The following is a 24,397-nucleotide window of genomic DNA, read 5'->3' on the forward strand; positions in this document are numbered from 1 at the left end:
TTTGTATGGTGTTTTAGGTAGGCACAGCTGTTTCACCCTACTCTTGTGTATTTGCATCTGCCACCTGCAGGTGTCAGCAAAGTCAAGCAAAAAAGAATGGCACTGAAGGAGAAGAAGAAAGATCACATTGCGCAGGCGTAAACCACGTACACCGATCGGAGCTGTTTTGGCTGAATGCTAACTGGTTAGCTGACGGTCTGTCAAGTCATACACATTGGGCTTGATAGGGAAAAGCATAGCGGTGGAGAAGAAGGGAGACCCAAGCGCCGCTACGAAATGGCCGGGCAACAGTTCCAGTACGACGACAGCGGCAATACATTTTTCTATTTTCTAACGTCCTTCGTCGGACTAATTGTGATCCCAGCCACATATTACCTCTGGCCCCGAGATCAGAATGCTGGTAAGGCCCAATGTCTGGTTCGGTGCTACACTGGCTAGCTAACGCCAGTTAATCAAACGTGAACGCTATAGCATATGGGCTAACGCTAGTAGTAATAACATTATTAGTAAACACTCACCAGTTGGCATTGTGCGAATCTTAGCTGACTAGTTTGCTAACTAAATAGCACATGCTCTATAACCCAGCATAGTCAACATGTTACTGTTAGCTACTAGCTAACTACTACATAAGGATGTTCACGACTCTTTCGCTGTTTAGAGCTCAAGTCAGTCAAAGCCCACGTCTCCCACTGTGGACCATATCTAACTTGCCTGATAAGACATTCGCTAACGTTAGCTACTTTAAATGTTGATAGTCCCCAGGGTCGATTTCTTATGTGGAGTTTGCAGTTTGGCTGTAGAGTGCATGATCGACACAGTAGCTAACATGACAATTACCAAGCATCAAAGGGGATGGTGAATTTCCTTAGATGTCTTTTGAGGAAGCTTAATTGCACCAGATCCTACAACATCTATCTTGCCAGTTAGCCAACTGTTCTTTGTAAAGCCAAGTAGGTGCACAATGTCACATCCTTCAAAATAATATACTGTAGTAGAATATAAGAAGAGTATTGCTTTGACACTGGCCCGGTGTTACTGTGGATGCTTGGTCCAAGACTGTCCATCATTGTTAACTATGTAGTGTACTACTGGCATAATCTTAGGGCCATATCTCCAGCCTGAGCAGCATCAGATATTACGTAGCCATGTGCTATTTTCTTTAATATTAGAATGTGAATTGTGTGAGAGTGTATTTGTACTTGCATTTGTACATGCACACGCACGTGGGATGGCATGTATCTCTCTGTCTATCTCTGACCCTCCCTCCCCCTTCCTCCCTCAGAACAACTGCGTCTGAAGAGCCTGCGGAGGGTCCATGGCAGGTGTCTGTGGTACCGGCTCAGGCTGACGAAATCACAGCAGAGCATCGTCCCAACACTAAAGTGAGTCCCCCCCCCCCCCCGCCCCCTTCCTGAATAAGAACAAGATTTCCCAAACACATTGCGTGCAAAAGGAATTTGACTAGGTGTTGTGGTTTCTTCACAGTGAAAACAAATGCGATGTACCCAAATCTGCGTACGATGCACCTCATGCATAAGTGATGTGCTCCTTGTTTACTGTCACTTATACCTGACGAGCGATTAAGAGTTCTGTGATACTTGAGGGTCAGCGACAGAGCAGTGTCCACACAGCTGTGAGGATTCGGTGTCTTGCTCAAGGACACATGATGGGCAGCGAATGCTTTGCTGACACGGAGCTTGAAAAGTGGGTGATCCATTTTTAAGGATGGCCTCTCCAACTTACTAGGCCAGCGCAACTTCCCTGCGAGAGGAGAACTCTCCAAAAGCCTGTGTACCGTGCGGAGGGGCAAGCGGCTTCTGTGGCTACGACGGAACTGTGCTATGTACTACACCTAAACTAATTAGCGCAGCTTCAGTTGGATGAGATTCATAGCGCCGTGTTGACACATGATTGGCAGCCACCCGCTCGGAGGTATTCTGATGGGTTCCAGCGTTTTGCTCGGTGGCTGTTTTGCTCCCTTCCACTTTGTTGCCAGCTGTCACGTCACCTCTGTTGTTCTGGATGTCACCTTGCTGAGCTGCTTGTGTTGGTACCGCGCCGTCATCCTCTCAGCACCGGGCTCATTTGGAGCTGATAGCTCACTGCTTCACCCCATGCATGCATTTCCAATTGGACAGGGATACCGCCGGTATGCCCACTGTGCTGTCAAGATTAGGCATGGGGACGCACTGTCCGCGGCGTATAGGCACACTTTTAGCTATGCATGTGGAACTGTCTGTTTTGGTTGATTATCCGTGTGCAAGTCTTCCATTCAGCTGTTTTCGTGTAAACCTCTCAGTAGCTTGTGCCGTTCGTCTAAATATTATGTAGCACTGTTAACATTTATTTTTAACGTGTCGTGACTCATGACCCAGTTAACTCAGCATTGTTTATTCACTCTGTGTGCGTGCGTAATGGCAGGTCTGCTGTTGGAGCGCTGCTGGGAACTCACTCTGCTTCTCTCCCTCCTTTGATTCTTTGATTCTCCCCCCCCCCCCCCCCATTTTCTCCCCAATTGTACTTTGGCCAATTTTTCCCCCTGCTGCCCCCCGGTCGCTGCTCCAACCTCTGCCGATCTGGGGAGAGCCGTAGACTAGCACCATGCTTCCTCTGACACATGCGCAGTTGCCAGCCGTTTTCTTTTCACCTGAGAGCGGGGGAGCTTCCCCCGGTAGCACGTGGGAGGATCACGCTATTCCCACCGGTTCCCTTCCGTCCCGACCAGGCGCGCCCCGACCGACCAGAGGAGACGCTAGTGCAGCGACCAGGACACATGCCCTCAATCCGGCTTCCCACCCACAGACACCAGCCAATCGTGCCTGTATGGACGCCCGACCAAGCCGGAGGTTAACACGGGGGGTGCGAACCTGCGACCCTCGTGTTGGTAGGCAGGGAATCTACCGCTACACTACCCGGATGCCCTCTCCCATCTTTTATTGCCCTCGCGGCATAGCGCCCCCCTCACTCACTTGCCTCCTCGTCACAGCTTTGCTGTCTCACTCTCTCTTCTAGACAGACGGTGCTGCTGCCTGCAGCCCATGTTTTGCTCTCAATTTCAAACTCATGAATGCTTTATTTATATGGCGAGGCCACTTGTAATTGAAGCTACTGGAAGCATCAAACATGTTTTATAAGGAGGAATGAATCGGCATTGCTGGGCCACATTGCATTTTCTTCACTTGTTTCTTATGTTCTATTCTCTACTGATCTCAATTTCTGATTCCCCGTTACAGACGTTATCATAAAGACAATGTTGATATTATAGGTAGTGGTACGACACACACACATCAAGTAGTTCTCTCGTTCAACCACTCAGACAACTCAGCCAGGCTAGTGAGTGGTTGTCATGGCAACAGATGCTGCAGAGTAGGCCATAGGATTTTGCCATTGTCATGGAAACATGCAGTCCAACTCGCAAGCACCAATAATACAACATAACCGTGTCACCAACCTGTATTGCCCCTCTACTTATATGCAATGCTGGTTTAAGCTTAGCTTGTCTTTCAAATTCGCCCACTACAGGATGATTAGTGTAGCCTAAAATGCTGGAAGTTTAGTTTGTATGGCAGGATTCGTTGTTCACAAAACTGCCACACACACAAAAAAGATTACAAACCACGAATACCCTTTGATTATCAAGTGAAATAGCTATTCATCTGAAAATGTCTCACAGAGATAATATAGGCCTCATGAGATGATGTCTCATCATCATCAAATGAAGATGAAGGATTGCAGTTGCATGTGTGTGACATATTTCCCCCTGTTTTGTGTGTTTTGCCATTTGCAGAAAAGCGGCATTGTTATTTGGGTGGGCTGTGTTCCTGCTGCTAGCCTACAAGGTGTCGAAGCTAGATAGAGAGTACCATGAGTACAATCCCTATGAAGTCCTCAACTTGGATACGGTAAACACACACACTTACACACACACACACACACACACACACACACACACACACACACACACACACACACACACACACACACACACACACACACACACACACAGTCTGCTGTGTTCTTCACAAAAGTTAGACTCGGCCAGAGAGCGATGTGGTGTGATATGGAGTTTCTGTCGTTTATACTTCTGTGGCCAGGGTGCATCGCTGTCCGAAATCAAGAAGCAATACCGCGTGCTGTCCCTCAAGTTCCACCCTGACAAAGGTGGAGATGAGGCCATGTTCATGAAGATTGCCAAAGCCTACGCTGCGTAAGTGTCCTTCCACTTTGACTTTACAAAGCCTACGCTGCATAAGTGTCCTTCCACTTTGACTTTACAAAGCCTACGCTGCCTAAGTGTCCTTCCAGTTTGACTTTACAAAGCCTACGCTGCGTAAGTGTCCTTCCAGTTTGACTTTACAAAGCCTACGCTGCGTAAGTGTCCTTCCAGTTTGACTTTACAAAGTCTACGCTGCGTAAGTGTCCTTCCAGTTTGACTTTACAAAGCCTACGCTGCGTAAGTGTCCTTCCAGTTTGACTTTACAAAGCCTATGCTGCGTAAGTGTCCTTCCAGTTTGACTTTACAAAGCCTATGCTGCGTAAGTGTCCTTCCACTTTGACTTTACAAAGCCTACGCTGCGTAAGTGTCCTTCCAGTTTGACTTTACAAAGCCTACGCTGCGTAAGTGTCCTTCCAGTTTGACTTTACAAAGCCTATGCTGCGTAAGTGTCCTTCCACTTTGACTTTACAAAGCCTACGCTGCGTAAGTGTCCTTCCAGTTTGACTTTACAATCCATAGTGGGCACCGGCTGGCCGTCATCTAACGTTACAGCTTTGCCTTCCTCGTTCGGTAAAAAGCCGAAGTAGCTCTAGTCCCTACTCCCTACAGGTAAAGTAGCTCTAGTCCCTACAGGTAAAGTAGCTCTAGTCCCTACAGGTAAAGTAGCTCTAGTCCCTACAGGTAAATATGGATGAAACGATTACCAGTCTAATGATAAACCATGATCAAATTCCTGATGGTAGTATTACCGTTTCAAATTTTAATGATAAAACCCTGTAGGTTTGATTAGGGCGATTATCACTGCTACTGCAGAGAGCGCTCTTGGCTTGTTTATTCAAACAAACAAACAAACAAACAAATTGCACCAAATCCTATTGGCTATGTTGTTGTTGTTGTTGTTTTAATCTTTATGCAAACAGAAAGTGCATAGTGCTGCTGCTAAATGTATTTGTCGTGTTCAATATACACACTTGGTGAAATGATTTCAATGGGCATCAGTACTTTTTGAACTTCTTCAGCACATTTTAACAATGCCCCAATAATAATGATAAAGTGCTCATTTTGATCACTATAATGATGATGTGAAATTGTTCTACTGTTTAATCTCTACATCTGAACTACAACTGCATTCTGGTTGATTGCCATCTGCTATGCCAGGGATACTCAACATGCTTTTCCCGGAGGCCATGTTTGTAAAATGATAGGAGGCCAGGGGCCAGTTAATAAGGAAACATTAATCATATACATTTTTCTGTAGCGGATTGTAGGTATTTGGGGTGTCAGCCAGAGTTTAGTCTGACAATTTTGTGCACACAGGATAGGTTAAGTTAGTTAGTACATATAAGTACCTGGGTGGCGAGCAGTTGGCTATATTTGAGAATTTAGCTGGAGCTCAGTTGAACTTTATAGTTTTCGTTGTGAATTAGAAAATGTCCAGGGGGCCACTTGGCAACCTATCACGGGCCGCATTTGGCCCCCGGGCCGCAAGTTGAGTATCACTGTGCTATGCCATTCATTCACTTCCTGCTTACCTGCCCCCCCCCCTCCCCCCTTCTTCCCCCCACACACACACACACAGTCTGACCAATGAAGAGTCGCGGAAGAACTGGGAACAGTACGGCAACCCGGATGGTCCAGGAGGTGAGTTAAGAAACCTTGGGGCCAAATGGCACAATCCATTTTTACCATTTGGTCCACTGCCTCATTCATCTCCTCTTTTTGCTCTTTAGCAACCAGCTTTGGTATTGCCCTGCCCGCCTGGATTGTGGACCAGAAAAACTCTATGCTGGTACACTTTTATTGATTATTTCATTGTTTATTTCATTGATTAATCAAATCTGATTTGATTTGATTGAATTCAGCTAGTTTTGAGTCACTGCGACTAGTAATGCTTTCTTAAAGGCTGGCCTAGCCAAAAGCATGCTGTTTGGTGCAAGACTTCTCAAACGTCTTCTGTCGAAGACTCAGATTTTATAGTGTGTCACCTAGGTTGTAGTTTTGTAGGTCTCATCTACAATTTGATTGGGAGGGACTGACTGTCTCGTTTTGTCTCTCTAGGTGCTGTTGGTGTATGGCCTAGCCTTCATGGTCATCCTTCCTGTTGTCGTGGTAAGTCTTGACAAAGATGTTATAAGATAAGATAAGATCCTATTCCCCTTACTCACCACGCCCACTTTTTCTCTCTTTCCGCGTTAGACGCAATTGTATTTGTTCTTCCGGTTCAGCGCTAGTTGGCGGCCGATTTCAAAACAAAACGTAACTATGAATGAAGTTTGGCAACATTCAGAAGCTACACTGCGGCCGGCTTCAGTTACATGTTCATAGCATTGCTGCTGCCAGGAGCCGATGGCTGTACCCGGTCGGCATTTAACGTTAGTTACAAAAGCACGTCGACAGTGTTTTCTCACTGCCAGTAAGCCTACAGTAGGGTTTGACAGATACTAGCTAGTCTAGTCCGACCGGTCAGCACAGCCAGCGCTCTTATTCCTCGCTGCTCGTTAAATATTTCGAAATAGGCGTTATTCTGATAAACTAGTCACATATTTGGAATGTTACGTTCTCACCTGAAAAAATATAAAAACTTTAAAACAGTTTGTAACAGTAGTTTTTTGCTTGAAAACAGCTTTTTGGCAAGTCTAAAAATGACTACGGTAGGTGTACTCTACTTCCGTGTCTAAAACGGAAAGACGATTACAAAATGACGTCATGCAGAAGCGTCCTTATACTGTATATGGACAAAGAATAAGGTGAATAAAGCTTGTCTAAAAGTTCCTTCTGCTCTTCTATTCCACCCCTGACTTCTGACTTGTCTTGTCTTGTCCTTCCATTCTTCTGCTGCCTTGTCTGTCAGGGCACATGGTGGTACCGCTCCATCCGCTACAGTGGAGACCAGATCCTCATCAACACCACCCAGCTCTTCATGCACTTCATGTACAAGACGCCCAACATGAACATGAAGCGTACGTCTGTCTTCTCACACTAACGGCCTCACTCACAATGTACAACCCATTTGGACCCAATCAAGATTATGTCTTAACAACAAACGGATTCTGTGGTTGTTATGGGTCGGGATACGTGATGGTGTACATCATCCTTCTATCACAGAGAGATGGGACACACACACACACACACACACACACAGTGTATGTGGTGTGTGGTATAAGCATAATGATTGAAATTGAATTGAAGCTTTTGGATGTGCAAGGAATTGCAATTTAATATTTTAAACTGTAGTGTTTTAGTCCTCACAGTCAAGAACAAGTATCGCATTTGAAAAATCGACTTGAGCATAATTTTGGTTCCTGCATGTGCGTTCTCGTTTCAGATTAATTTCCTCTGGGAAAAGAATGTTGCAATCGCTGACTAACTTTAATACCTGAATAAATACCCCCCCCCCCCCCCCCGACACACACACACACCCACACACACCCACACACAAACACACAATGTTTTCTATTTGCTGTCTCTATTTAATATGCAAGGGTAAATTAACTTGACTCCATTTGCATTGCAAGTCAAATTTGTATGAGCTTATCTGTTGGCTAATGAATGCTGTGTAATACAGCGAAGATGTGCAAAGTCATGGTGCATTTGCATGAAAAGATCATTTGCCAACTTTCCAGTTACAGACACTCGTAGTTGTACTCATTCTTCACAGTGACCATTTTAAGCTGTTTCTCAATGGGAAGAAGTCATGATCTCACTTCTGGTATCATTATCATAGACTCCCATTGGGATTTTCAATGCTAACCTTTTTCCAAATGAAAAAACAACTACATTGTGTGATTATTATATTATTAAGATTAGATTGATGGAAAAGGCAAACAAGCTTGACTCACACTTGCCTTCCTTTCTATAGTATTGAGCATAGTTTCCCATGTTATGGTCATCAGGGATGAGATCATCTTTATGAATCTGTTTCCCGTCTCAAAGATGCTGGTTGACTGTTGACTTATCAATGACCTTTGTGACCTCCAGGGTTAGCCATGGTGCTGACGGCGGCTTTCGAGTTCGACCCTCGCAGCAATAAAGACGCCACCATACGACCCACAGACAACATTGAAGTGCCACAGGTAGTGCTAGTCATCAACATCGTGTGTAAGGTCACGCTCGAGGCAGAAGGAACGTGTGCTTGAGTGTCTACGTTTGTATCTGTGTGACTGGAAGTGGGAGAGAGATCAGGCAGATTTCAGAAGGATACAGAAAAAAATAAATAAAAATAAAATAAAAAGAAACATCATGTAACCTCTCTCCTTCTTGCAGTTGATCCGTGAGTTGGGCAACATCAACGTGAAGAAGAAAGAGCCTCCATTCTGCTACCCCTACAGTCTGAAGGCCAGGGTCCTGGTACTTGCTCACCTCGCACGCATGGAGGTGTCTGAGGATTTAGAGGAAGGTAGGACACTCCTAAGTGCTCTGTTCATGGTTTCTTCTTAGAAAACCTGGAAAAGACATGGAGTTTGGAAGCTGGTATTGCATGGTAAACCTTCATCAACACCGCAAACCACTTTGGCCAGTTGATCTAGTATTCATTCATTTTAATTCTCTGACTGTGAATGTAATTTGGTGGGAAACATGGGAAGTCAGGAAAGGAGTTGATCCAGATTAAAGAATGCATACTGTGTGCGCTGCTTTCCCAGACCAGAGGTTTGTGGTGAGGAAGAGTCCAGCTCTGCTGCAGGAGATGGTCAACGTCGGCTGTCAGCTCACCATGATGGCCAACAGCAGAGGAGGTACACACACTCGCGCACACACACACACACACACACACACACACACACACACACACACACACACAGAGGCGCTATCATAAATATTGTTGGATGGTGACCCAAATTGCATGATGTCCCAGAGTTGAAAAAGTAGCTTACTGCAAAAAAAATTCTTTCTTTCTTTCTTTCTTTCTTTCTTTCTTTCTTTCTTTCTTTCTTTCTTTTTCTTTCTTTCTTTCAAGAATTTTTCAGAAATTGGAACTATGTTCTGTTGTTCTATCATGTCACATTTACTGTTTGCAGGAGTCGTCAGTTTGCAAAACAAATCACTTACAAGCCCAACTCCTCAAAATAACCTTTTAACACAGAGATTGTGATAAATCGCCTTACAATGTCAGACAATCATGCTCCAGTTCCCCAACAGGGGAAGCTGTGCATCAATCAAACTTGATGCACGGGCTCTTTCAAGAAAGCTCACTTCTAAGGTTATAGTTGTTGCAAACAACACACGCATTTCATTTCATGTGATGATCAGTATTTTTGCCATGGTCTTGATGTCTGTGCTTACTATTGAAGTCCACATCGTCTTTGTATGAATACCAATTGATGTGTGTGTCTGTGTGTTGTGCATGCATCTGGCCAGGTTTCCATGCTCCTCGGCTGGTGTCCATAGAGAATTGTATGAAGCTGACCCAGATGATAGTGCAGGGTCTGCAGGAGTCCAAGTCACCACTGCTCCAGCTGCCCCACTTTGAGGAGGAGCACCTCCGCTACTGCATCTCTAAGAAGGTACCTGCTGTGTGTGTGTGTGTGTGTGTGTGTGTGTGTGTGTGTGTGTGTGTGTGTGTGTGTGTGTGTGTGTGTGTGTGTGTGTGTGTAAATTTGCTTGGTTACCGTAATGCATCATACATTACATACATACATACATCCTAGCACTCCCTCTCCTCTCCTCTCCTCTCCTCTCCTCTCCTCTCCCCTCCCCTCCCCTCCTCTCCTCTCCTCCTCTCCCCTCCTCTCCTCCTCTCCTCCCCCCCCCCCCTCCCCTCCAGTATAAGGTGCGGAGCCTACAGGACCTGGTGAGTCTTAAGGACTCAGACAGACGCAGCATGCTGCGTTTCTTGGGGGAGGAGAAGTACGACGAGGTCATGGCCGTGTTGGGCAGCTTGCCTTCCATCATCATGGACACCAAATTGCAAGGTCAGTCCCGAAACACACACACACACGATACAATGTCATCGTCCTGCGAGCTTGCTTTATACTCGCTGTGCCGCGGGGGAGGAGCGAGGGCCGTAAGCGTCAAATGACAATGTCAATGTGTTGGGCGCGACCTCCGTAGGCCGCCCACCGCGTACCTGAAGATTTTTCTCACAGCGCGACCTCGACGCTTTCGAGCCACTGAGCCCTGAACACTGAGCTGTGTTTTCACCACATTTCTTGACCCATGTGGTAGGCTAAACTTTGATTTGCAACTGTTCGTTTTTAGTCATTTCACCAAGTAAATGTGTTGTGTTGAAAGCATGTTTGAGAGAGATTAAAAGCAGCACAGAGTAGGCTATCAGGGCTGAGAACTGAAACGGTTCGGTGATTCATTCATGTGCTGATGTACGGTCTTTTGAGAGCGAAAGCGCACTCAGTACTGCACATAATATCGTTTCATTGCGACTTTTCACGGGCTGTTCTCACTATTACCATTGTACAATGTTTGTTGATCACTTGGCTGATCACTTCTGAGTATAAAAGCATTTGCCCCAGCGCGAGGTCCGCACGTGACTCGCGGAGCTCCACCTCGCGGAGCCTTGCTCGAGTATAATGAGCCCTTAAGGCTGCGTTTTCAAAAGCTCAGAAATGTTCGACTTTTCAGAAAAGCGGCGGGTGACGTGAAGCGCTTTTTCCAGCCGGACGATAGAGAAATAGGACGTTGTAGACTAATCATTGAATTGACGTTACTGTAAGAGTGATCATAAAGGCAGTGTGGATTATACCGGACATGTATTGTAAATATCTGCCATCTGGTAAGCCTTGCTTGGTCTACAACACTGTACTGCTAGAGGTGCTAACGTTACGTTACATTATGTTAACCTGGGGGTTAGCGCGGCCGGTGAGCTAGCGGGAGACGTTATCATCCGCTTCTCCAGGCAGTGGGACGGCAGGGACGGCATTAGCTCGGGAGGTAGAGCAGGTCGGCCAATGACTCAAGGGTTGGCGGTTCGAATCCCGCTCCCTCCCAGCTGTTGTCGTTGTGTCCTTGGGCAAGACACTTAACCCTCATTGCCTCGTATGAATGGGTATGAATGTCTATGAATGTTGGTGGTGGTCGGAGGGGCCGTAGGCGCGGAATGGCTGCCACGCTTCTGTCAGTCTTCCCCAGGGCAGCTGTGGCTACATCACCCGTAGCTTACCACCACTGGTACGAATGGTGTGAATGAATAATGATTCATGTGAAGCGCTTTGGGTGTCTAGAAAAGCGCTATATAAATCCAATCATTATTATTATTATTATTATTATTAGTGCCTTTTCCACTGAAAAAAGACGCTGACAAACGCTATGTGGACACGCGGCCTAAGCATGGCCAATCTAAATCTCAGAAGGAAGGAAGGAAAAGTTGTACTGTTGTGTGAAAATTTGACTAAAGCCATAAATGGTTACAGCTTAGCAACTCCCATAGTCGTATACAATTCAATTTTGATGACGTCGCACAGTGGGAGTACAGTGGATTTTTTTGATGTACCCTATACAGTGATGATCAGCCAGGGAACCATAACGCTCAGATCACATTCAAGGTTGATCAGTCATTAGCACAGATGCACTGTGGGGCTGTGTAACATCTGTATGTGTTTATTTGTGGTGTGCATGTATTTACAGTTCCTTTCTTTCTCTCTGTCTGTTGTCGTAGTCCTTGATGATGAAGACAGCAATAACATCACAGCAGGCTCTATTGTCACAGTTACTGTCACCTTAACCAGAAAAAGGATGGCGGTGAGTAACGATTGTAGGTGTTGAGACTGACTTGACTTGACTTTAAATGGATTTGTTTTGTTGCCTTGCCTTCATCCCACACTTCCATGGATGGCCACTAGAGGGTAGTATTGACTGTACTTATGGTTGGAAAATATGAATTAATGTATATTTCCTGTGTGTGTGTGTGTGTGTGTGTGTGTGTGTGTGTGTGTGTGTGTGTGTGTGTAGGAGGTGTTTGAGAAAGAGCAGGAGGCGACACCTTGTCTTCCAGGAGGAGAGGAGGCTGCCACTACAGAGGAGGGAGTACGGACAACCATCACACAGCACCTGTCAACTAAAGACACATTTATAACACACACACACACACACACACACACTCTATTTGGATCAGATTTAGTCACTGTAGGGCTTTTTCACAGGAGCCATTTTGTGTCTAAAAGGCAGCAAGTAGCACAGGTGCACCAAAACATTAATTGGGGTTTAATTCATTAGACTTCCAGTCCATTTAGGTGTTCCAGTGCTGGGGCCCTAATTAGTGATTTGTTTGCTTTTAGACACAAAATGGCAGCTGTGAAAAAGGCCCATTACACCACCCCACCTCATCTGAGAAGACAATCATAGACCAGAACTGCGTCGCGTCTTCAAGCGCCCAGCTCCAAGGCCGCGCCCCTTTTTAGGGGAAACCCACCATAGTAAACGACGGTACAAGAAGCCGAAACCACTTCAAACAAACTATTTAAAACGGTTTAATTTGATAGAGATATGCCGAAGAGTTGCTGTGTTGTTATAGTTTCACTAACAATAAAAAAAAAAAAAAAGGTCTGTGATAGGGTAGGCGCATAGGCGTGACACCGTCAATGTGGACGATGCATGTAACCTGGTGGAATCTGGATACAGTGTTCATATAAGGCAAGTACCTCGTGTCGATGTATCTTGCGCATTCTATGGCCGGCCGAGTTGAAATATATTGTCATGTCATGGTGTCTTTGGGTCATTTATAAAGGAAATGAATTCTGTTATTTTTCTATAGATGTTTTGGGCTATTTTACATTGAAGTCAACGCGAGTGGCTTGTGTTATCCCCTAAAAAGGGGCGTGGCCTTCAAGTTTTGCAAATTACCCGGATGTGCTGTTCTGGTCTATACCAGCCCCGGTCATTGAAATCGCTATATGGCATCATGCAATAGTCATGGGAGTGGAATGGGATAGGCATTATTCATTCATCAGGAATTGGTCGTCCCTTATGTTGCGTGCTTCTGTGTGTACAGCAAGGAGACCTGAGTAAAACCAAAGTGCTTCTGTGTGTACAGCAAGGAGACCTGAGTAAAACCAAAACCAAAGTGTGGCAGAACAAGAGTAAAGGGGCCAAGAAGACGGCCAAGTCCAAGAAGAAGAAATTAACCAAGAAGAAGGCCACTCCTGCACCCACCAAAGCCAAGCAGGCCAATGGCAACGTGGCAGGAAACGTACGTATGCAGCTGCTTGGTATAAACCATGATCATGCCTCAGTTACTCACTTAAACCTTAGTGCGCAGTTCTCATTTCCATTACTCCATATCAAATAGATTTAATTTTACTCTTATCAATTTGCCATCCCTTAAAAAAACAACAACAACAACGATCTGCTTCTATATGCAGCTTTCTCAAGAAGACACCGTTTCCATCCTGAATGGCAAATGTGTGTGTTGCAGGAGGTGGTCGTGGCAGCGGTCAAGGAGGAAGAGGAGGAGGGGGGGGGCTCGGATAAGGGCAGCGAGTCAGACGAGGGCGAGGCCAACAAAGACTCCCCCAGCGAGAGAGACGAGGAGAGCGACAAACAGAGCGACACCGAGGTGGACGAGATCGCCGGCGACGACGAGGAGGTCAGACAGCTCTGTGTGTGTGCGTGTGTGTGTGTGAGACTAATGGAGGGTATGCATGTGATGTCACAGAGGCAGAAGTCACTGTGGGGTCACGCCCACTGAGTCACAGCAAGACTGAGCTTGAATGCAGTAATCAGCCTAGATGACTGACACCTGCTGCTCAGGGAGGAACTTGACACTCATTTTGACACTCATTCCTGATTGAGGGGGCGTGTTCCAGTGAGTGTGCATACCCTCTATACCACGATAAACATGGCAAATATTGCTCCAGGTTGAAGAGTGCTACAGGACAGTTTTCACTAGACTTAACTTCCACAGCAGTATTTTGTCTTTCTATTCATATAGAGAGAGACAGAGTACGAGTGTCAGAGTGAAATTGCGAGAAACAAGGGGAGAGAGGGAATGAAAGACAGAGGTTAATTAGGCTATGTGTTTCAGAAACATGACTTTGACTGTGAGAGGAAGCTGCATTTTTGCATTTAATAAAGAGAATAACCGGGGAACAAAACCGTTTAAATTGGCAGTGGAAATCAGAGTAGCAGTCTGAATTGAGTCGAGCTGAAAAACTATGCATAAATGACGGATCTCACATATAGAATTAGCACACAATAGAAGCTTATTGTTTCAGAATCAGAAAAACTTTATTATAAACTTGATTTGCTTTTTTAAGGGACCTGTGTAGTCATTGCAGTAGTAATCGGTGAGCTTCTTAACCACCAATCCAAGTTTTGCCTTTAATAATGGTTATTTACATGTTCAGCAGCACCGGTTTAGAAGATCTTCAGGGGTTCCCTCTTTTCATTGAGGAGCTAGACATCTTTGACTGGACCTCTTTGGCTCAGCCCAGCTAACGTCCAACATCTCCAGTAGTTCTAGTAAACAGAGATCCTTGGATATTTCCATCATGATATATGTGAACTTTTTATTTATTTATTTTATTATTATTATTATTATTACTATTACTATTATTATTATTATTATTATTTTATTTTTTATGTTTTTTTAGGAGTGGGAGGCGTTGCAGCAGAGCATCCAGCGGCGAGAGCGCGCCCTGCTGGAGACCAAGTCTAAGGTGACGCACCCGGTCTACAGCCTGTACTTCGCCGAGGAGAAGCAGGAGTGGTGGTGGCTCTACATCGCCGACCGCCGAGAGCAGACGCTCGTCTCCATGCCCTACCACGTCTGCACGCTCAAAGACACAGAAGAGGTGAGGGGGGGGGGGGGGGGGGGGTGTGTGCTTATGGAGGGATGACTGCGCGCGTACACACACGGGTGTTGCCTTGCCACACGGGTGATGAATGTGTGCACGTGTAAAAAAAAATCTGGACAAGTGGCAGAACCAAATGTGAGAGAATGCATTGAATATCTAATTTGTCGGAACAGAAGTATTATTCAATTTGTGCTCTTGTGATGTATGGGATGGTCAAGTGTGTGTGTGCGTGTGTGTGTGTGTGTGTGTATGCGTGCGTGCGTGCGTGCGTGCGTGCGTGCGTGCGTGCGTGCGCGCGCGCGTTTTAAATTGCTGTGAGGGTATACAAAGGCTTAGAGTATAATCTGTCTGGAAAAGAAAGGTCTCGCGGAGTTAAACGCATGCATGTTCGCATTTCTTCTGTTTCCCAGCCTCTCAGACATCCTGTTGCTAGGCAACCCTTTGCACTGGTGTCATTATTCCCTTGGAGGAGTGTGTGTGTGTGTGTGTGTGTGTGTGTGTGTGTGTGTGTGTGTGTGTGTGTGTGTGTGTGTGTGTGTGTGTGTGTCTCATCCTGCTATTCTAACGCACATTAAGGCTTGACAGCCAGGTGAAAGCTTAACGAGGCGCTCGTTACGTCTGCATGACCAGCTGTCCCCGCTCTGAAGGAATGTACTACTGACAAGAGGTGGCGCACCCATGCATTAAGGAGGCCCGTCTTCCATAACGGTTCACTATCAATTAGTCTGTCACTTTAACTGTTGCTGTTGTTCGAGCCTGTGTGCGAGCGTGAGCTAAACAGACAGACATGTTTTTTGGGGGGTGGGGGTGGGGGGGGGGCTGCGTTCATCAACGAGGCGTGGCAGTAAATTGTTGCTGTGTTCATGGCTCATTGGCCGCTCACATGCTGCATAATTAGCCTCATTGTGCTGATAATGACGTGTTTGACACATGTAATTGTGCAACATGGTAATCACAGGCTTGCTGCTCTAATATTTATAGTTGGACCCGATCATCACGTGGTCGTTTATTTATAATTACCTACAGCGTCCCATCCCTCTCTTGCTGCAGCTACTAATTGTGCATCAACAGTCACCGTTGATTAGTGTGGTTTTTTTTTATGTACAGTACGAGTACAGTACGAGTTATTCAGACGTTCATCCTGTAGGAGGATGCTTTGTTTGGTGTGTTGTGCTGGTCTCGTCTCTGCATGGCGAAAAAGTTGCGACCCCAAAGTTGCCGGAACCTCTCAACAGTTGGCCAATTTATTTTTTCTGCAGACTTCTGTTTTAATGTGGTTATGGCATCGTCACAGTGGGTTTTCCCTGATTTTTTTTTTTTTTTTAAGAGACATACTTGACTATTGGTGAAATAATTGGTGAAATTGAGAGCTCCTTTGTCCTGAAGTTTTGTGAGTGCTACCTTGTGCCATTGGTACTTTGCTACATACTTGACTATGTTCCCAGTGGTGTCGATCCCTGTGCCATGGAAGAGTCTGCAGGTTGAATTGCCCCCCCCCCCCCCTTCCCCCGGGAAGCACCAACTGATGTTAACCGCAGCCAACGTGTGTGTGTGCGTGTGTGTGTGTTCCTCAGGTGGAGCTGAAGTTCCCTGCCCCCACCAAAACAGGCAACTACCAATATTCTATCATCCTCCGGTCCGACTCCTACCTGGGACTGGACCAGATCAAGCCACTCAAGGTGACAAGAAATCGTGTGTTTGTGTGCCCATGTATGTAACATGGGCACTGGTCAGACTGGTTGGTGTATCCCAGAATCCACAAATGACTTCCACTATTTCAAGTCAATGCAAAGACCAGCCCCTGCATTTTACAGACATGTCCGTTTAATAGCTTAATTCCCTGTCAATTGCAAACTAGTAAATGCAGATTGTGCAACAGATTAAGTCATATTCCATCATTCAAAAAGTCTGTGTCTGGGATCGCTGGACTGGGTTGGGCTAACATGCGCGTGTGTCTCTCTGTTCTGTCCCCAGCTGGAGGTCCACGAGGCCAAGGCTATGCTGGACAACCACCCCCAGTGGGACATCCCAGACACGGAGGACGAGGACGAGGAGCAGGAGGACAGCGACGGCATCGAGGAGAGCGAAGACGACGACGAGGACAACGACTGAGCGCGTGCGCGCGCGCGCGCACACACACACACGCAAGAAAACGACGCACGCGCACACATGCGCCCCCCCCCCCCCCCCCCCTCCCCCCATGGACTCACCACCCACCACTCCTTCACCACAGAACAGCACGCGAGAGCAGCGGACGAGGAGGACACACCCACATCACGGAGAATTTATACAGTCCACAAAGAGCCCCACCCCCTTTTCACCTATCCAATGACATGGACTGTGGACCCCGCCCCTCCATATCCCTTTTCTACAGAGACCTCCTATAGACTTATCGATTCGCTTTCCGGTGCAAGCGGAAGAGAATTCTGTGAATATATTTACCTAGGCCCAAGTGTGTGCGTGTGTGTGTGTGTGCGTCAATATGCGAGCCAGTGTGTGCCCGCACTATATGGGTGTATGCGCTGTGTGTGTGTGTTTGTACAGGTATGAAAGGCACACTGGACTGGAGGACCTAATTATCCGGGCTCTTTTTTTTTTCATTTTCTTTTCTTCCCGGGGGAGGGGGATGTATAACAATAACGCTCACAAAATAAAACAAAACGTACACCTCCATAATGGAAATGGCTACATCGCTCTCGCTCATCACTCAACACCAATGTGTTCCACACCAATGATCTTTTCTATTGTACACTTAACTGCAGCAGTGTCAAGCTTTAGCCCGGCGCACTGAGGATCACAAGCGCGTTTGCTCTTTTCAACACAGGGGGGCGCCGTTGAGTCTCGTCCACTTTTCATTTTTCTGTTGTCACACACCAGCCAGTCACTCACTTTTTGTTGAAGGACGGAGATGCAGTAAATCTACCGATGGATACTGATCTCCAGCCAGTTTGACTACTCATGCCTGTTCTGCCCCCTTTCACCCACATTAGTGTCTTTTTCTGAAACCACCAGTTGAATTGCTGGTTCGAAACGGGTGGATCTACAAATGAATTCTATACCCAATATAATGGGTGAAAATGACAAAACTTGCAGTGTTTCGTTTTGGTTGTATTATGAGTACGGTACTCTTGTTCATATACTACATAAGGGTTATGAGTTTTCCCGTCTTTGAAAGGGTTGAAATGCTGACATGTAGACAAACGTGTGATGGCGTCTTCAGAGAAGTGTCCATTGATTTCTCTCTTCTTTTTTAACAGTTGTAGCACATTCCAGTGTATACTCATTTTCCAAAAAGGCCTTATGAATACAACTGAATACCACAACTTAGTCTTTTATAGAGGAAGTCCTTGGGTGCTATGCACCAACGGTTCTTGGGAGAGCAGTTAAATGTATTCCCCCCCACCCCCGCTTTGTTGCTGCAGTATTTTTGGCCTTCATTTCAGTTGTTTTAGAGTTCAAATAGTCTCTTCCTAGTAACGGATATAGATCCTCAGCCTTAGGACACATACGTACTAGTCATCTTGCAGTGGCAGACAAAGCCTCTAGGTGTGTGTTTTAAAGAGTGCTTTTGTTTGTCGATCTGCTGACACAGCAGTCCTGTGTGAGCCCTGTCTGTGGACGGCCTTGGGCCTTGGGACCATGTGTTGAAGGGACTGGAGCACTTGAGTATGAAGTCCCTGACAGATGGAGCACCCATCCTGATAACATCAGAAACCTTGTTTTGGAAGTTACTCGTACTGTAAGAACTAAGCATATTCTGTCCAGCACCTTCCATTCATTTATTTTTTATTTTTGGGGGGGTCATTTAGAGCAGAGCAAACTAGTTCTATGAATCATGTCATGGAAAGTTTTTTCTCCCCCCCCCCCCCCCCCCCCCCCCCCCCCCCCCTTTCTATCTGGCCAATACAGAGCGGTTTAGGCTAACCCAGAGGATCTCCGCCCTTTTACATTTTTCGATTTTCTCTCCGTTAAGTTAGATGTTTAATGTAACCCATAAGTCTTTGTATTTGTTTTGTTTTGTTCCATTTTAACCTCATTTTTACATCTGCTGTTCTTGTATGAGTGGGGAGAAAAACAATTCGGAGCTTCCCTGCAGAGCTCTGGTCTTTCACTGTATGTCGACTTGAGAATTATGTTTGGGAAGAAATACACTAATCTTTCACACAGTGAATATCCACACTCAAAAGTTGATCGTTTTTATTGCGGTATACATTAGTGTGTTATGTTCGTGTGGGAGAGGAAGGGTTTGAATATCTGGGTGCATGCTCTCCCAACGCCACATAAACACACAACACACACACGCGTGCACTTCCCTCCTGTCATTGTGTTGAGAGAAGGTGTATGCTAAACAGGTCATATTGTACTCTTGAGTAACAGGTAATATTGTACTCTTGAGTAACAGGTCATATTGTACTCAGAGTATTTATTGCTCTGCAATAGAATGTAGCATCAGTGATATTACACTGTGTGGAAAATAACAGCAGTGAGGTTAAATACGACGCCGTCTCTCCCATGACAGACCTGGTCCAGGCCGCCTCGGTTTGGACAAACCCAATGACTATCTGCCACTTTTGTTTACAAAGGAACTGTCATTGTAAATGGAAAAAAATATATATTATTTGTATTTAAAATCATTTCAAATAAAAACTTTTAAATGAGATAGTCTCATTTTTTTCCCACCCCAAGTATTCAAGGTAGCTGAACACAGACAGGCTTAGTACACTGGGTGTTGAACACAGACAGGCTTAGTACACTGGGTGTTGGTGCAAATTTGTTTAGAAAAAAAAAAAAATGTTCGAAACATCCTCCATTACACCACTCAAAACAGAAATGATATGGATTTCTGTAAACAACCAGCCGACCACAAGTTTTCGCAAACCTCCATTCAGGCCCGGACTGGCCATAGGGACCACTGGGAGTTTTCCCGGTGGCCTGGCCTGCTAAATAGCCTGTTGGCTATCCCCCCCACCCCCTGCAATCAGACCACTGAACTTAGGCCAAATTCACATTGGCTCCGACTTGCTGGATTGGCAGGGAAAAGAAAGAGGAGGTCCGATATTAGGACATTTTTTCTCAGAAAGTCTCAAAACCAAGTAGGCGAAGTTGTGAGTTGTGATGGCAGCTGATGAGCCACTAATGTTTTTCGAGTTTACTTTTAGAAGTTCTGTTTTCTAGTTTCTACTACAACTACTACAGTGGCCTAATGTTGCCTGTAACAGCTTGCTAGCTCGCTATATACCAAAAGACAAGCTAATCCAGACTGTGGCCCATAACAAAAGCAGATGAATACAGTAGTCTTGCTATCACAACAGTAAGAATATTAATATTGTTAAACATAATGACATTTTGGCTCCTCGTAGTCTATTGTTTTATTCACCGTTTCGCACACCCACTCTTTTTTTTTTTAAGCTACTTTCCTTGCAAACAAGTTGGCAACGCTGGCAGTTAGCGAGGGACAGTTAGACAGTTTCTGGTGCACAGTTCATAGAAAACTTTGGATATTTTACTCTGTAACCGAAGCTGTTTAAAATGTAACAAAGTACATTACTTCAAACAAAATTTACCCAAAGAAAAGTAAAATTACTGATTAAAAAAATGACTCAAAAAAGTATAATGCCACTCCATTGCAGTAATTTGAGGACTTGTAATTCGTTACTTTCCACCTCTGCATAGAGGCACTGGACACCATGGCTTCTGCCTCACTTTGGCGTTTGTATTGTCAAGAGGCCAGAGAGACTTTATTTTACATAGTACTCAAATGATTTGGGCGTGTGAGTTTATACAAGAAAGGCTTTACAAATCATTTCACAAGGACAAATGGAAATAAATTCCCTAAAGCAAATTTGTTTAGGGAAATGCCTGGGGACTTCACTGGCCTCATTGATCACTTGACATTTTTACAAAAGCAATACAGTACAATAAAGAAAATAAAACTACTTTAGGATGGTTAGGCGGTTTCTTTTGAGTAATCTGTTATAAACGGGTTCTATCTGTATGGTTTGTTATTACTGGAAAACATTAGACCTATCTGTATTACTGTATACTTATACAGTATAGTTCTTCAATTCATCTTTCATATTGTCCAACAAATTATGGAATTAAGCTTAGTGCTTTAAACTCTCAAGTTTAACTCATCATTGTATGACTGGTGCTACGTTATGTGAAATTGTTTGGGAAGCAGTCAATGTGGCTTTGTAGAGGTTAGATATAGGCTACTCTGGCTGAACGCGAGACCGGCTCGTGGTCAGATATAATACCCTTTTTTATATATTTGGGGTAATATTTGGTGTGATAATCCGAATTGTACAGCGTTGTAACCTTAAAAGCGTATGTATTCATAAGACTGAACAGACACCATGGATATACTGTAGTTTAGATCAGGGGTTCTTAACCTTTTGTAACTTAAGGCCCACTTCTGATAGTTAAAACATTTCCGACGACCACCTTCCCAGATAAGTGAGAGAGAGAGAAAAAAGTCATTGAAATTATGCATTTTAATTGGGAGGTTTTTGATTTATATACATTCTTGAGCACATTTACGGTAGATATAAAAAATAAAAATAACTTCATGATTTTTTTTTTTTTTTATCTATTTGGCAATACCACTGCCTCAGTGGCCCACTACATGGTGCTCTGGGACCCACCAGTGGGCCACGACCCAGTGGTTGAGAATAGCTCATTTAGATAAACAGCCAATACTACAAAATGTTCAGGTTTAAACCAGGCCATAGATGGGCTGGGCTGGGCAATGGGATGGGCCACGCCGGGCTCTGACAAAATGTGCACGGGTTCAGGTCGGGTCAGGCTTGTTTTTTTCACTCTAGTTTCAATGACATTGGTGACATAAGTGCAAGTTTACGAAAAGCATTTTCTAAATGTATAATGTTTTTGGCAATTAAGTAGCCTATGCTTCATCACCATTGTTTCCCCTTTTCTATTTTTTGATTTTGATATTCTGACCAGTATTGCATGTGTAAAGACTGAGAGAGTGAGCAGCCCCCAAGACACCTCAAAATATGCAAGGAGCCTTGATGCGATGAAACTAGAGACATTTAACACAGTGGGTGGGGGGGGGGGGGGGGGGGGCATTCAGTGGCTTCTACTCAGCTGTATCATCAACAGGAGAGGGAACATATCGAAACACATGCTTCACTTTGAATATTACATCATTCTCACCCATATGATCTGTACACTTCAGCACCATGGGGAGTGCCTCCGTGTACTGTACCTCTGCCTCCTGACAGACCCTTGTCTGTGGGAAGGTGTGTGTGTGTGTGTGTGTGTGTGTGTGTGTGTGTGTGTGTGTGTGTGTGTGTGTGTGTGTGTGTGTGTGTGTGTGTGTGTGTGTGTGTGTGTGTGTGTGTGTGTGTGTGTGTGTGTGTGTGTGACCTGCTCTGACAAAATCAGTCACATGTAGCACAGGCCCGTTTGTGTAGAAACGCAGTTTTATGATAAAATATTGATTTTGGCTGTTTTGGGGCTTCATCAGATTTTGGTAAAATAAAGCATTGGTTTTGCCAGCTTTTTTTATATCTTTTGGTTTGAACTCAATCCCGGGTAGCAATAGAATCTTCTCTTATATGTGGCTTACTGAAACCTGCAAGTGCAAGTGGTGACCTTGTTACCAAAAGAGAGCAGCTAAGAGGTTTTATACTTGTACGTAATGTAATTCGCCCTTTTCACTTCCCACCAAATTCACCTATTTTGTGTCTAAAAGGCAGGAAGTAACAGGTGCAAGCAAAACATTAATGAGGGTTTGCAATTTCCGATCCATTAGGTGATCCAGTGCCGGGGCCCTTGTTACCATTTTGGTTGCACCTGTTTTACTTCCTGCCTTTTAGACACAAAATGGGTGAATTGGATGTGAAATGAAAAAGGCTAATAATATATATATATATATATATATATATATATATATATATATATATTATATGAGTGTGTACTGTGTTGCGTGATCAAGTCTTGCTAAAGAGACTAGACAGAACAACCAAAACAAAATCAAATGCTTTGAATTTGTTGGATGATTTGTTTGGGAGACAGACAGTGTTTGGAGGATGTCTGAAGCTGGTCTTAGTTCTTGTTTATAGAGATATGCAAAAGTTCCTTGTGTCTCCAGCCTCGTGACCGAGTATAGAGGCCTTTGCTATTGGTCTAAAAGTGTCTATAAACACCGCAGATAGACTGTAGATCCCCACACCATCTGACAGAGCCAGAGAAACTAGAGGAACCACAATCTCTCATCGCTTGCAGCAAAACACTGAAGCAGCATGGAGGCGACGTTATTCAGAGTGCTCCTTGTTTCGAGCGCATGGGGTTTGTCCGCAAAACATGTCTTTATCACAACACCAATGTCCTGGCCGGGTGCTCAGGCGTACTGCAGGAAGGACTTCACTGACCTGTCTCCCATCAGCAGTGAAAATGGTGAGAAGCTGTTCAGAGAGGCAGTAGGTAAAGATGTGCCGCCTGGATGGATCGGTCTCCACAGAGAACCCAGAAACCTCACCGGCTGGAAATGGTCAGGAGGGGGATACACTACCTACCAAAACTGGGCTTTTACAGAACCAAATAACATGGGTGGTGCAGAATGCTATGTTATTTATGACAAGAATGGATGGGTGGACGTTTCAGTTTCTGCTCGCTATCCTTTCTTCTGCTTGAACCTGGTGGTGGTGGTGGAGGAGAAGAAGACCTGGGAGGAGGCTCTGGAGCACTGCAGAGAACATCACACTGACCTCACCAGCCTGGTCTCTGAGACTGAGCTTCTTCTGGCCCAGAGGGAGATCCAGGAAGCCCAGACTGAGCGTATGTGGATCGGCCTGTGTTACCTGGGAGACCATTGGCTGTGGGTGAACGGGGAGCCTCTGGAGAACCAGGCCTGGTCCCAAGGAGGAGATCAAGACCCCCTGTGTCCAACTTGGAGTCACCGCTGTGGAGCTTTGACCAAAGAGGGACTGTGGGAAAACTGGGACTGCCTGGAGAAACTCAGCTTCATCTGCTACTGATTGTCTGCTACTGATGTGTGCATGTAGAATGGTGTTATCATACAGCATGGTTTAAATGTTATAGGGTTTAGTACTTGGTCTGAGTAATGTTAGTGTTTTTACCAGATGACATCATTGGTGGTAGCTGATGTGTCTAGTTTAGTAACTTTTAGGTCTGTGACAGATCCAATATATAGGACTGCCTAAAAGTACCATTCATTATAGTGGCCAATTTGATTGTATATTACTGTAGGACCATAGCAAATCTACAAAAACTCTCTTTGTATCCATAATATTAACAAAACCAAGGAATATGTTGAGAAAATTCAAATTTTTCTGATATAATAAAAAAGTAAATAAAGTGATCTTGCCTTTTTTTCTATCTGTGTTCTTCGAAAGAAAACCTAATAAAATGATAAAAAAAAAACTTTGCTTGCTTTATACACCAAAAATATACA

General features: G+C 45.0%; 1 protein-coding gene across 1 annotated transcript; it reads left to right on the forward strand.

The window, feature by feature from the left end:
* The first annotated feature begins 200 nt into the window (after positions 1–200).
* sec63 (SEC63 homolog, protein translocation regulator) lies at positions 201–19,607 on the forward strand. Its single transcript, XM_083642785.1, has 20 exons — positions 201–400; positions 1,283–1,382; positions 3,788–3,902; positions 4,095–4,207; positions 5,796–5,857; positions 5,947–6,005; positions 6,275–6,325; positions 7,068–7,176; positions 8,195–8,289; positions 8,480–8,612; positions 8,857–8,949; positions 9,572–9,717; positions 9,978–10,125; positions 11,823–11,905; positions 12,116–12,190; positions 13,197–13,352; positions 13,578–13,748; positions 14,755–14,955; positions 16,533–16,637; positions 16,933–19,607. Exons 1-20 carry the CDS (start codon positions 277–279, stop codon positions 17,068–17,070), a joined length of 2,277 nt encoding a protein of 758 aa, XP_083498911.1. The 5' UTR covers positions 201–276; the 3' UTR covers positions 17,071–19,607.
* Positions 19,608–24,397: the final 4,790 nt, after the last annotated feature.

The sequence above is a fragment of the Poromitra crassiceps genome (genome assembly GCF_964638095.1).
Source record: "Poromitra crassiceps genome assembly, chromosome: 9".
NCBI lineage: Eukaryota > Metazoa > Chordata > Actinopteri > Beryciformes > Melamphaidae > Poromitra > Poromitra crassiceps.